At 46.6% G+C, this 12,713-nt stretch overlaps 2 gene segments (V, D, J or C); both read left to right on the top strand.

Moving 5' to 3' along the window:
* Nucleotides 1–3,332: 3,332 nt before the first annotated feature.
* Nucleotides 3,333–6,070, top strand: LOC129399816 (Ig heavy chain V region PJ14-like). The segment is given in 3 exon segments: nucleotides 3,333–3,399; nucleotides 3,479–3,786; nucleotides 6,059–6,070. Coding segments are annotated over 3 exon segments (387 nt in total).
* A 5,463-nt stretch (nucleotides 6,071–11,533) lies between these two features.
* On the top strand, nucleotides 11,534–12,012 carry LOC129399815 (immunoglobulin heavy variable 1-2-like). The segment is given in 2 exon segments: nucleotides 11,534–11,618; nucleotides 11,696–12,012. Coding segments are annotated over 2 exon segments (363 nt in total).
* The last annotated feature ends 701 nt before the right edge of the window (nucleotides 12,013–12,713 follow it).

Below are 12,713 nucleotides of genomic sequence, written 5' to 3'. Positions count from 1 at the left end.
TTGAATTTCTCATTAAGATTGATCGTGGATCAACCTCAGTCTGGATCACCCCTCCTGAGACACTGAAACTTGGGAATTAGAATCTAAATTTCCTGCTCCTGTCACATGATGACCCCACTGAAGCTGCATTCCTGTTTTGGTGACCTTCCAAAGACACCTGTTAAACATCAAAAATGCATTATTCAATCTTCTTCACTTAGAGAACTGAAACAGTCTTATAGATTCAATGTCAATAATAATGGGTTTGTTTTTCAAACAAATATTGAAGGTTTTTTTTTACTAGAAATCACACAATCATTCAAAATGCCATGTAGCTAAATTGGAATAAAATTAACGAGTATATAATCATCATGAAAACATGTTATTTTCTAAATATAGACAATAGGCATTTTCTTTGGTTTGGGGGTCAGGCCTGGGAGTACTCCACGTTTACCTCCTGTATGTCTCCTGCCACCTCCCTGTAGTGTTCAGGACATCAGGCAAGTAGAATTGGAAATTGAACTTGAGACACTCACGTTTAAAGCATGAGCCCGTGTTCCATTCTGTCTGCCTAAATAGCTGTCAAGAACAAAATTATATAATTATTTTTATCAAGCTAGGAGTATCTATAATGAGAAATACAAAATGAATGATCTAGGGTTTTACTCATTTTAGCTCATTTCTTTCATTGTTTTTACTAGATTACTAATTATGATCCAATATGTTTTTTTTCAGTCTACATTTGTAAAGAATAACACAGACATAAACCAGTTAAGAAGGATTTAAAAACAAAATAAATCTCATTTAATGAGCTGAAAATACAGCAGAAAATGTATTAAAATCTACAGTTGAAGTTGGTGGTTGAAAACAAGATATCATCAATTTAAGAACCTTTCCAGTGGGTTTTGGTGAAGCAGCTTAAGGAACTGTTCCCAATATCATCTCCCATTCACTCCTGGTCCTTCCTGTGCTCTGGTGTCCAACCTCCTGGAAACTACTGGTTTGGGTGGAGCATGGGGAGACAGCACAGGTGAGGGCAGGGCTGTGAGGATTCTCTGGTCTTAGGCCTGCAGCTGTGCTGGGACAGGACACCCGGGACAGAGCTACGGCGAGTCGTGTGCTTTGTACACTAGAGAGTCTATCAATCGTCTTAGTGTTACACCTCGCTTTGAGTAGACTGTGATAATTTTACATTGGTAAAGAGAACTTCAGCTCTGTACTGTGCACTGTTGGGCCACACAAGGGTTACAAGTTTGTCCTCAAGATCCCCTGGTACCTCTGTGTGCCCACTCTATCTCCCTGCTGTCTCTAACTCCTGGGTGGCCCCTGCACTTCTCCAGCACCACCGGACTGGCTCCCTACAAGGTACTGGAAAGCGTGCCCTGACCCTGAGCCGTGTAAAGGAAATAGGTTTGAGAAGAGCCATTTGCTCTTCTGACTGCAAACACACCTTTTTCTCTCACCTCTTGTCAAGATGTGAGCAATGCTTTCTTTTCCTACAGACAAGATTTCATCTTGTCTGCTCCTAGTTGCATACTAGATTGTAGTCTTGAGGTATAAATCTGACAGGAGTCTTGGGGTCCTTGGTGGAGGTTAGAGGCCCTGCCCAACAGTGCAGTGATGGGACGAAAAGTAACGCTTCTTGTCCATCTCTCCTATTTGGCTCTGAGGGCTCTCCCTGAGCTCAGGAGAACTCAGTTCCACAATAGAGCTACCGTGGACGTGAGGGGGAAAATCATCCACCTCCAATCCTCACACTGCCTTGTTTGTGCATCCCTGTTTATTTCAGTCCCATTTTGATGAATCTGTTGGGTACATTGATTAATTTTGACCGTTAAGGTTGAATTTTTTTTAATTAAATTTTAGACCATATTTTTGTTCCCTTTGATTTATATTGACTCTCTGGTGTTACATAGAAACAGGAGGTGAATTAGTTGAAACAGCCTGTGTCTAGGCTCTATTCATTTGGGGGCTGGGGTTTGGCCACACATGGCAGGGCTCAGGGCTTGTGTACTTGTACCCTTGCCAAATGTGTGAGCCTGAGCACTAAGACCAGGCTCCCTGCCTAATAGATTGTGTGCTGAGGGTCCTCCATGAGCTCTTTCTATGCTCCTGACAGGGTTAGGATTCCTCAGTGATGACCCCAGGACAGGGTCCTGAGGCTCATGCTGTGGGGGTGGCAGATCTCTGCCCGGGGGAGGCTCGGAGAAACAAAAGAACAAAACCAAGACAACTCTTTCTGCAAACGCAAGGGGTTTATTCAAGCCAATATAGCTATATTGGGACCTTCAACTGTGCCTTAATCTTGGCATAGCCGAAGGCCCTGAACTCAAAAAGCGAGCTGTTTTTATACCCTTTTGGGGGAGAAAAGGGAAAATCACACATATTTCAAAGAAAATCACACCTATAGATCAAAGGGGATCACACATAGGTCACTTAATTTGCTTATCTAAACATTTGTTGACTGTTAACTGTTTCCCTGCAAATGTTTGCTTATAGTTCCTAGGGCAGTTTGTTGGCCCATTTGGTGACAGTTTCCTGCACTGTCACCAAATGGGAGACATTTGGTGACAGTGCAGGTCACCAAATGTCTGCACTTTTGGTGGAAGGTCGTGAAGAAAACCTCCTTCAAAGCAGTCAAACAGTTACAAAGGAAAAATTAACCCTTAACCTGCCCTCCTCTTCAATACTGGTCTATGGACATTGAGTTACAGACAGGACAGTTCTTGTCCAGCTATTAACCCATCATCAGTGAGCAGACACATTCTAACAATTATCCTGAATAAATAGTTAAGGATAAAACTCCTCCAGGAGATGGAATTTTCATCGAAGATAAATGTGAGAAGAAACAGCTGTAAAATTGAATTGACTTTGTGTTGAATCCACCTCTGTCAGAATTCACTGTAACAATAAATCCTGCTGTGCAAATCCAAATTTTGTACACACAGTGGAAGACCAGGACTGATCACAAGGATATAGAGGAGTCAGGGCCTGTCTACAGAGTAGAGACCCTGGGGGGGCTGGGTTTGGTCATCAGGGGCCTGAGAAACAGGGACTCTCCTCCCCAGCTGCTATTTCCCCCTGAGCAATTCCTGTTTCCTGAGAGCTCCTCAGAACATTTTCTGTGCTGGAGGAAGAGGCCCGGCTCTGACAGGGCCCCAGGGACAGGCCTGAGTGCTCTGAGCCACAGTCAGCACCTCCTCCCATGAGCCCACACACCAGCCTCCCCCGGTCCCCTCCTTTCTCTACAGAGGCTCCCCCATGCAAATCTGCACTCGGGACCCAGGGTTAAAACCACGTTCACACTCACCCCAACTCGGGCTCCCTCTCCCCCTGACACGGTGTCTGAGATCATGGACCTCGTGGGCAGGCACGTGCAACAGCGCTGGTTCCTCCTCTTTCTGGTGGCAGCTCCTGGATGTGAGTATCCCCTGGACAGAGGCTCCAAGGTGGGCATGGGCCCCTAACCCCCTTACTCACTGTGTGTCTCTGTCCTCAGGTGTTCTGTCCCAGGTACAGCTGCATCAGTCGGGACCAAGCCTGGTGCCACACGCACAGACGCTGTCCCTCACGTGGTCTGTCTCTGGATTCTTTCTAACCACCTATGCTGTGGACTGGGTCCGCCAGGCCCCTGGAAACCGCCTGGATTGGATTGGCAGTATGTGGAATAATGGAGAAACACGCTATAACCCAAGTCTTCAGTCCCGAGTCAGAATCTCCAAGGACAACTCCAAGAACCAAGTTTACCTAAAACTGAGCAACTCAGTAACTGAGGACACAGCCGTGTATTCTTGTGCAAGACGCACAGTGAGGGCAAGTCCCTGTGAGCCCAGACACAAAACTGCTGAGGGAGACAGGGGAGCTGCAGCATGTCACCACCAGGGGGCGCACTGCTCCCGGGACTCCAGGGCTGTGCCCATGGCTAGAGGGAGATGACCCTGGTCCGGGTGTACCAGGGGCTGATGAAAGCTCATTTTCTTTCCTTTATTTATTGAAATACCTGAGTCAAATTTAACACAAATTATATATATTTAAAGACGTTACTTCTGAGGCACCTGACTGTCTGGGGGTCCCACAAACACAGAGATTTGTCTGATTATGAGGCATGCTCTCTGGGCTTCTAACCTGGGAATACCAGAGTAACAGCTTTGTCCATACCTTCAGCAGTCAGGTACGATTACTGCTGGGGCGTGGCATCCTGGGTGGCGCCCAAAATGAGTAGTGAACATGAAGTGACCGTGAACTGTAAGGCCCCTCCTCAGCCAAGGTGCCCAAATGAGCACCTGGGCAAGAGGGGCCACCTGCGGGTATCAAAGTGTGCTGAACATCTACACAATGGAATACTACGCAGCTGTCAGGAAAAATTATGTCATGAAATTTGCCTATAAATGGATGGACATTGATAGTATCATGCTGAGTGGCATGAGTCAGAAGGAGAGGGGATGTAGAGAGAGATAGAATGACTGTACTCATCTGTGGTATATAAAAATATGTAAGTAGAAGAATAATATCTATGGCCAGGAAAAACAGGGGTTTGGAGGACTGGTCAATGGTTGGGACTAACAACACTTGTGAGTGGGCAGAGGGTAGGTAAGATAGAAAGCAGACCACTATGACAGTAATAGCTGGAAATGATCACTCTGGACAAGATCTGAGGGCTAAAAATAGGTAATGAATATTCTTGATAACCTTTAGTATCAATATTGCAAACCACAATGCCCAAAAGGGGGGAGATAGAGAGATACAGAGACAGAGAGACCGAGACAGAGAGAGAGAGAGAGAGAGAGAGAGAGAGAGAGAGAGAAGAAAAGCTCCTGCCGCAGAGGTAGGCAGGGTATGAGGGTGGGGGGGTGGAATGAACCTTTGGACACTGGTGCTGGGAAATGGACTCTGGTGGAGGGATGGGTGTTGGAACACTATATGACTAAAATCCAATCATGAACACATTTTTAATGGCCTATCACAGTGATTTCGTTAAAAAGTTTTTAAAAAGAAGTGTACTGAAGTTAGATTGTGTATCCCAGGATGACCACCAACACAGGGTCTCTCCCCGACAGTACAGAGGTGGCCATGGGTGTGGTTTCCAGAGCGGTGGCACCACCTACTTCTCCCGTTCATAGTGCACTGGACTCATATCTCAGCCTCTGTTACCTAACTCTTACAATGACTGCTTGGCTACCCCAAACACAATAGACCAATAGTTCACTAGCATATTCCAAGAAAAATATTCCTCAAACTCACCAAAATAACGGTGAACACAAAAATCTGTACATACCTTGTCACTTGTCATCCCGTTGATCTTCAATTCACTCTAGCGGGCTCCAGTAATGACTCCATTCGTCCCTCTAGAGTGCTAGTGTAGCCCAAAGTCCTGATGTTGGGGCATCTCAGCCCAGCTCAGGAGAAGGTCATTACCCCAGCACAGACACACTGTCTGTGTGTCTGCGATGTGCCCAGGAGGGCTGGCAGAAGCATAGACCAGCAGACAGGATCTAGAGCGAGTCCTCAGGTGCTGCTCCCTCCAACCCAGGGTCATACATCCAAGCTGCTTACCTGGAGTCTGATATCACCAATTGACCAATATTCCTGGGAAATGTATGCAATTGAGTGAGACATAAATTTTGTGCATGACGTATAATCTGGGAATAAATTATCACAATTTATCACTGCATCTCAATTGATACCGAAGACAAATATACATGGACATATATCCATACACATATGTATAGACTAGATGAGTGGAAAACAGCAATATATACATATATGTATATGTGTATATACACTCATACATATATATATATATCCTATTAATGTCCACTGGGAAGCTTCAGAGAACATGACTAAATGATGGGCCATCAGTCATACAGACCACAGTATTATTGTGAATATTTGTGCTTCCACAGTTGGACTACGGAATGCAAATCAATCCAAATGACAGGAAGAAAGGAAGTGTTTTGGCTGGGACACTGGGGGCATGTTTTCTACCCTTTCTGGATTCTCAGGAAAATCCTCTCCTCTCAAAGGTGTTGAGTTCAAAAATTCCAGAGAGTTTGATCCATGTCCTGTTTTCCCTGATTAGGTTTCAGCATGAAGTGAGAAGCATCACCGTGGGATTTGAGAAACATCCCCCTTGCAGAGGCCATCAATCAAATGCTTGGACCCCCATCTCCCTGCATGTAGTTACCTTGTAACTTACAGGGACTCTCGGTACAAGGATATGGTCCATCTGGCTTGGGCAGTGGATACTCAAAGATTTATGAATGCAACAAGAGCGAGACATAGCCATTCACATCGGCCATAGACCCTTGTCATATGGCAGAGTTTATTAGGAGAGCAATGGTCCATAGAGGCTGAGGGGGTATGCTTGTGTGCACTAAGGAGCAGGTAGCAGAGAGAAGCAGGGTATTGTTATGAGTGGAAGAAGCTGCTAGAGCAGTGGCCTTAACCCTCTAAGCCAGAGGCAAGGTTGAAATATTGCTGACACCAAAGTTGTCTGTTTCCCAAGTCTCGAGCCATTGGGCACCAGGAAATCAAGGCCAATTCATATACGTTATTCTTAGCAATGACAGAGAAATTGGGCCTGGGGAACTCTCTACAGATCCAATGTCCTCTAGAGGTCAATGGACTTTGCCAGGGAGAAATACATACCTCCAGGAATCTGGGTTGGCCCTGGACAACATAAGTGCCTTAACCACCGTACTATCCCTCAGCCCCTGATGATTGGTGTGTTGTTTGTGACATTCTTGGTATACTCCTTGTTTTGTGCTCAGGGATCACTCCTGGTGGGGGAATGGGAAACCACATGAAGTGCAGGAAATCAACCTGATGAACCACATGGAGTGCAGGAACCTTCCCCCTCTACTGCCTCTGCATCTCTAGTTACTGGGGACCAATTCTGGTGAACAGGGACTAACCGTGTGATGCAGTGAGTACAAACAGACATACTGAAAAGAGAAAGCGTGTTACTCAGGGGCTTCACTTCCTAGCGGTCTGAGAGCTCCATATGACCAAATCAATGACAGTTACTGCTTAGAACCAGGAATCTTCAGGAGAAGACATTCTTAGGTCAATTTTCTAGCTTAGTCTGTCTGAGTTATGCTCTTACGCATCTGAGGACCTTAGGTAATTGGAACAAACACCTTTAACCACAGAAGTTTTTCCTCTGAGACAAAATGCCAAAACAGCAGATACATGGACTTGATCCTTGGGGTATCCAGACACCAGGGCCCTGTTATCTGGCAATTCTTCATTCCTCCTGATTCTATATTAAGACTTGGCTCCCAAAACAGTGACAACTGTGAGTGACAAAATGGATTTCTTTTCTCTCGAGTGGGACCAACTCTTAAAGTGTATTTTTGCACATTGTAAAAAGTGTTTAAACTTTTATGTTTCATATTATATTGCATTGAGATGCAACTCAGTTCCTCACTGCAGTTGCCTGTCCTGCTCCAGACCTTCCACAGGACCCTCTCGTGTCCTGGGACCTGACCCTCTGTCACTCCACACGGTTCCGTGTGCCCTGAAGGACAGGAACAAGATTCTTTGCTCAGGGGCAGAGCGGGGGAGGGACGACAAGCCCAGGTCTGGGGTCCGTGTTGTGATTCTGTGGCTGGGATATCAGCTCATCGTTCCTTGACACCACCCTTGTCCCTAAGCCTCTTAGTGCCCTGTCCCCGTTGTTCCTCATCTATCTCCTCTCCCCACCCCTCAAACTCTGGGACCAGTCCTTTAAATCCACCCTTTAAATCATTGCATTTCCTCATCCAGTTGACAGAAACACCACCTATAAAAATGTCCCCATGTGTTCATCCTTCTCCTGGCTTACTTCATTTAATATGATATCTTATGATTCCACCCATGTTGCAGCAAACTTCATAAATTCTTCATTCCTTAAAATAATTTTAAAGTCTTTCTGTTTTGTGACAGTGTTTAATAATGAGGAAAAACAAAATGAATGATCTGGACTTTCATTTCTAATGTTTCTTTAAGTATCTGTAAGATATTACTAATTAAAATCTAGAATACTTTACTTACAATAAAAATATTATAAAAATATATTTTATTTAGTTTACATCTGAAGGCATGGAACACAGATTAAATGAATCAAGAATGATAAAAAAAAATCTATGTAATGGGGGCTCGAGGGATAGCACAGCAGGTAGGGCGTTTGCCTTGCACGCGGCCAACCCGGGTTCGAATCCCAGCATCCCATATGGTCCCCTGAGCACTGCCAGGAGTAATTCCTGAGTGTAGAACCAGGAGTAACCCCCATGCATTGCCGGGTGTGACCCAAAAAGCAAAAAAAAAAATCTATGTAATGTAATGACATGAAAATAAAGCAAAGAGGTTAATAAGATCTTGAGTTAAAGTTGGAGGCGGGAAACACTTTTTCGCAGAGTTAAGAAGCTCCCGCTGGTCTGTGGGTGTAGCTCCAGGAAAGGATCCCGTCCGTGCTCTCGTCCACTCTGCTGTCCTTCCCGAGGCCCGAGTGCCCTGGAACCTGCTGCCTGTGGTGGACACAGAGACAGCGCAGGAGGGTCAGCCTGAGAGGAGTCACGTCCTGGGCTCGCAGGTGCCTGGGACAGACCCGGGACAGGGGCCACCACGAATGAGAGGCTCTATATCAGGCCATCTGTTACCCCTGTCAGAGCCACCTGGTGCGGGAGGAGACAGTGGTCCCGGCCTTGCTCCGCACTCAGCCCACCCAGATTGACACCCAGCACCCAGGGCGGCTCCTGAGCCCCAGGTGTGTCCTGAGGGCAGAGCCCGGAGTGACCCCGAGCCCTGCCGGGTGACCCCAAACTAAGAGGAAACCCGGAAAGCAAGAATTCAGTGCAGACGGGCCGTGTGGTCTCAGGAGCGCTGGGAAGAGAAACTGAGTCACACCCAGACCTGAGCCCGGCCGGGGTCCCTGAGGGACACTTGGGGGAGAGACACGACGCTCGACCACGGGCACCTTGGGATCAGCCGGGTCTGTCAGAGGTGGACACGGCGGACAGGGACGTGCTAACCAGGGGCCTCCTGCCCTGGGAGCAACGGTCCGGCCTCGGGTGACCCACGGGGAGGCCCAGGTCGGCGACCCCCGAGGGTCCGGCCTCTCCCTGGAGACCCTCAGGCCCTCCTGGTCCCTCCTATGACCCTTGGGCCCAGAGGCGGTGGCCAGAAGCAGCTGCCCACATGCCGGACATGACCCGAGGGGCCTCCGCGTGGGTCAGCCTGTGCCCTCCTGGGGGCGTGGAGAGAGAGAGAGAGAGAGGGAGGGAGGGAGAGAGGGAGAGAGAGGGAGAGAGGAGGGAGGAAGAGAGAGGGAGAGGGAGGGAGAGAGAGAAGGAGGGAGCTGGAGAGAGGGAAAGAGGGAAGGAGAGGGAGAGGGAGGGGAAGAGGGAGAGAGAGGGAGAGAGAAAAAGAGAGGGATAGAAATAGTGAGAGAGAGGGAGAGAAATAGTGAGAGAGAGAAAAGAAAGAATGAGAGAGAGGGAGAGAGCGGGAGAGGGAGAGAGAGAGACCGAGAGAGAGAGACAGAGAGAGACAGAGAGAGAGAGGGAGAGACAGAGAGAGAGGGAGAAGGAGAGAGACAGACCCCATACAGGATCCTTAGGATCAACAAAGGAGAAGGATGACTCATGTGATGATGGCCAGATTCTGTGTTTGGACTGTCCTTCGTGTCACAAGCGTTTTCCCTCTCTCCCTTTCTCTGTCTCTCTCTCCGTCTCTCTCCCTTTCTCTCTCTTTTCTTGCATCTCTAAGAAAATTTCTTTAGATAGTACTATTTTACTTCTCTCCCCATCTCCCTTTTCCTACTATTCACAGAGAGACAGAAAGTGAGTCTCTGAGTTTCACTTGTTCAGGTTCTCATGTGTGCTGGGTAGAAAGATGTTTACAGACTTCTAACATGTCTGACCAGAAATGAGAACTCAAGGATTTTCCCATTTGGAGAACCCCATGTGCTCTCCTGAACACGGCTCTTTCTTTCTCTCCCGTCACATTTCTCTAAGTTAATTTTTAAAAATAATACTATTGTGTATCACTGAAAAAGTCAGAGTTCAAGACATGTGCCATAAAACTTTATTAATTGTATCCTATTCATTTCTAACTTACTTATATTTGACCTAGAAATACTGTTATATAATAAAATTGTTGGCAGCTGTGTTAGACTCATACTTGGTTTTTGGAAAAGTATTTAATTATTTAACAAATGTAATATGTTTTTGTTTATATTAAAGTCTTAATGATTTAAATCTTATTTTACTTTAATAGCTTTAACTATTTATATTTGAGTTAATAAGTATTTTATTTTATCACTTTTACATAATCTCAGCAAAGAACACTCAATGTCAGCTTTTAATTATATATATATATATATATATCTACTTTATCTTTATTTGACAACATATTCCTATGATGCATCTACCTGAGCCTTACTGAGCATAGAGGCAGGAGTAAGTCCTCACAACTTCCAGGTGTGGCTCAAAACCAAAAGAAAAGGCCCATAAAAGTATATGACTCGTGAACAAGGCTTCTGAAGTGAAGTCCCAGGATTTAATCCTGTATTAAAGACACCAAGAGGTTAAAGCCCCTGAGAGCCCAGAGGCTCTCCCTGCAGGGTGGGGACCGGGCAGCAGAGGGCGCCAAGCACCAAGAGCACAGAGTGTTAGGCTAGAAAGGTGCAGAGATGGGAGATATGTGTACAGAGATGCAGAAAACTCCTAGGAAATGCGATTTCCTTCTTCAATATAAGCAAATTTTGCTTTCTTCAAAAAAAGTAAGGAAGAAAAACCAAAATTAAAATAAATACAAGACACTGGGGCAATAGAACAGCAGCAAGGGCGTTTACCTTGCACGTGGCCAACTGGGTTTGAATTCTCCCTCCCTCTCAGAGAACCTGGCAAGCTACCTAGAGTATCCGGCTCAAATGGCAGAGCCTGGAAAGCTACCCATGGCATTGTTAATATGCCAAGAACAGTAACAACAAGTTTCACAATTGAGACGTTACTGGTGTCCATTTGAGCAAATCAATGAACAATGGGACAACAGAGCTACAGTGCTACTTATTATTTTTTGGAGGAACATTTATCATATTGATAAGCAGTAAAATCTGTATGCAGATGGTGCTTTGGACATCTTAATATCTCCAATGGAAACCACGGGGGCATTAGGGGCATTAGGAAGGCTTTGTAGTCTCCCTGTAGTATCCCATGGGGAGTTTCAGGAACCCAGAAATAACCTCAGAGCCCAGGTGTGTCCAGATCTGTCCAGATCCTACAGATGTGGAGGGCCCTGACGGGAAGGTCCTGAAAGGGCTTGGCTCTACGGAGGAGCTCTGTGTGCACAGAGTCCTGGGACAGGGCAGGATCTCATCTCCTCAAACAAGGATCAGAAAGTGGACCTCTTCACTCCCCTTGAGGATGGACCCGGTAGCTTCCACTAGCCCCTTCTCAGGTTGGACCAGGTCTTCAGCTATGAAGTCTACCTCCTCATGAATATGCAAATTACACGAGGGGCACTGAGTTAAATACAGATATGTCTGTCCTGACAACCTCACACAGCAGGCACACCCACACCTTCAGGAGCCCCTGAGTGCACGGTCCCCACCATGGACTGGACCTGGAGAATTCTCTTCCTGGTGACAGTGGCTGCAGGTAAGCGTCCCCATCCCTTGGCTGATGGGAGGGTGTCAGTCAAGCATAGTCCACCCACTCCTGTCTGCTGTCCACAGGTGTGAACTCCCAAGTACAGCTGGTGCAGTCAGGGGCTGAGCTGGGAAAACCTGGGACATCAGTGAAGATCTCCTGCAAGGCGTCCGGATACACCTTCACCAGCTACTATATGCACTGGGTGCGGCAGGCCCCGGGACAAGGGCTTGAGTGGATGGGAGGAATAAACCCTAACACTGGTGGTACAAACTACGCACAGAAGTTCCAGGGCAGACTCACACTCACTGCGGACAAGTCCAAGGACACAGCCTACATGGAGCTGAGCAGGCTGAGCACTGAGGACACGGCTGTGTATTACTGTGCGAAACACACAGCGTGACAACCACATCCTGAGTGTGTCAGAAAACTGAGGGGGACACAGCTGTGCCGGGTGAGGAGATGACAGGGACGCTGATTCTCCTGACTTCCTCCTCAGAGAGTCAGGGTCTGAGACACAGAATGGGGCTCAGAGAGTCCGGCTTCATTTGAGGGAAAGGCTCAGGATATCTCGCTGTCCTTCAGCAACAGGCAAGAGGAAGATGGCTTCTCTCGCGAACACCTGGTGTTATTTATATATTCTTATAGGATTATTTAGTGGAGTGTCCCAAATGGTAGCGGAAGAACCTCATGGAAGTTTGGGCTGGAGTCATTGCAGGTTCCTGAGTTCTACCCATGGCAGACTCCCAATGTTACAAATTTTCTTTGAAATTCTGTCTCTGCAAGGAATCCTTTTCTCTGAGATGAAATCCTGGTGTTGGCTAGACCACCTTCTGGAGTTTCTGTGGAGCCAAGCCCCCTGGACAAGGGAGTATTAATCGGTACTTTCCTGTTTATTATTATTTTTATAGCTTTCTCTTTGATATTCATGTAAGACTTAGAACAGTTTTCCTTAATTTTTTCCCTCCTTCTAGAATGCTCTTGTGATCTATTTTAAATGTCTGGGACTGAGAGTAATGGTTTTGCCCTGCCGACCCACTCTCTAAACGTCAATGATCACTTTCTTGTAGAAGGGTGAGATCCTGGTGGTGAATCCATAAGATA

Source organism: Sorex araneus, chromosome X (assembly GCF_027595985.1).
Source record: "Sorex araneus isolate mSorAra2 chromosome X, mSorAra2.pri, whole genome shotgun sequence".
Lineage (NCBI taxonomy): Eukaryota > Metazoa > Chordata > Mammalia > Eulipotyphla > Soricidae > Sorex > Sorex araneus.
Note: the sequence above shows the minus strand (reverse complement) of the source record. Positions and strands in the feature narration are given on the sequence as shown.